The sequence below is a fragment of the Myotis lucifugus genome, unplaced genomic scaffold (genome assembly GCF_000147115.1).
Source record: "Myotis lucifugus unplaced genomic scaffold, Myoluc2.0 scaffold_195, whole genome shotgun sequence".
Taxonomy (NCBI): domain Eukaryota; kingdom Metazoa; phylum Chordata; class Mammalia; order Chiroptera; family Vespertilionidae; genus Myotis; species Myotis lucifugus.
The window spans coordinates 2411863-2413299 of NW_005871243.1; the positions used below are offsets into that span (position 1 = coordinate 2411863).

Genomic DNA, 1437 nt, shown 5'->3' on the forward strand with positions numbered 1-1437 from the left:
AGCCGCTGCATTTCTGCTGCCTGGACTTCAGCCTGGAGGAGCTGCAGGGCGAGCCGGGCTGGAGACTGAACCGCAAGCCCATCGAGTCCACGCTGGTGGCCTGCTTCATGACCCTGGTCATCGTCGTGTGGAGCGTGGCCGCCCTCATCTGGCCGGTGCCCATCATCGCCGGCTTCCTGCCCAACGGCATGGAGCAGCGCCGGACCACCGCCAGCGCCGCCGCCGCCCCCGCCGCCGTGCCCGCGGGGACCACCGCCGCCGCGGCCGCCGCCGCCGCCGCCGCTGCCGCCGCCGCCGCGGCCGTCACCTCGGGGGCGGCGACCAAGTGACTCGCTCCGCGCCTCCCCGCGTCCGCCCGGCGTCCGTGCTCTCGGGGTGCCTTTCCCGCCGGGAGGCTCGGCCCGCGTGCTTCGTGCTGTCGTGTCCGTTCGTTCTTCGGGGGAGGGGTCGCCAGAGAGGCGCGGGCGCGTTTGCAAAGCCAGGTTTGTGCGGCGCTCTGGCTCCGAAAAGACGCCAGCCCTGGTACCCCCCGAGGGGAGGGGTCCGCCGCTGGGAAGACGGAGCGGAGGGAAATGGGGCCCTTTCCCCTCTCTTGCATCTCCCTGCCCTCCTCCCTCCCACACCCACGTGCCCTATATTCATGGCAGAAAATGACCAAATCCTGTGTATTTGTTTTATATATTTAATAACTGTTTTAAATGAAAGTTTTAGTAAAAAAAACAAATCAAATTGCTATTGCTGTAGTAAGAGAAGTTCTTTGTATCCGAACATAGTATTTGAAGTTCGTTTGTTTTTTGATTTATTTAAAAGGGGGAAGCGGCATGGGAATGATTTAACACTGATATATTGTTACCGCTGAAAATGAACTTTATGGACCTTTTCCGAGTTGATCTATCCAGTGACGTGTCCCGGTGGGCGTTTCTTCTTGTACTGTGTTTTTTTGGCTTTTAATACAGGCATTTTCCTCCAGAGTTGCGTATGTCGCTTTTTCTTTCTTTGACTTACAAGATGTCCCCCTGAAATGTGGAGGGAGGGACTCTTCAAAAAGTTAGAGAAGGGCTCGTTCCGTCTCCCTTACCCGCCTGGGAGAGGTGGGAGATGGGAACCAGGTGGCCAGCCCTGATGGCAATGGATTTGCCTGGCACCACACTGGCCCCATCCCCACCCCTCAGCTCACTGACGTTTGCCACGCTGGCATACAGGGTTTTATGGGATGTATCACTTTACCCACTGACCCAAGCTCAGCAAAGCACCCAGCAAGGGGCCCAAAATGGAAAAACCAGTACCCTATTCTGAGCCGGGTGTCTCACAGAAATGACTGCTTTTCAAAAGCACGTAGATTTCCTTTTCATAGGTGTAAACTTCAGCATATGAGCACATTTCAAAAGCTAGTCTTAAAACCTGAGATATTATTTTGGCATTAAGAAGATTTTTTTA

The 1437-nt window shown here is 55.6% G+C and overlaps 1 protein-coding gene across 1 annotated transcript in view; it reads left to right on the top strand.

The window, feature by feature from the left end:
* The window catches only part of TMEM158 (transmembrane protein 158), a 10800-nt gene extending 10471 nt beyond the window's left edge, over nt 1-329 (top strand). Inside the window, exon 2 of the mRNA XM_023760873.1 lies at nt 3-329. Within this exon, the coding sequence (XP_023616641.1) occupies nt 3-329 (327 nt within the window). The remainder of the gene's footprint in view (nt 1-2) is intronic.
* The last annotated feature ends 1108 nt before the right edge of the window (nt 330-1437 follow it).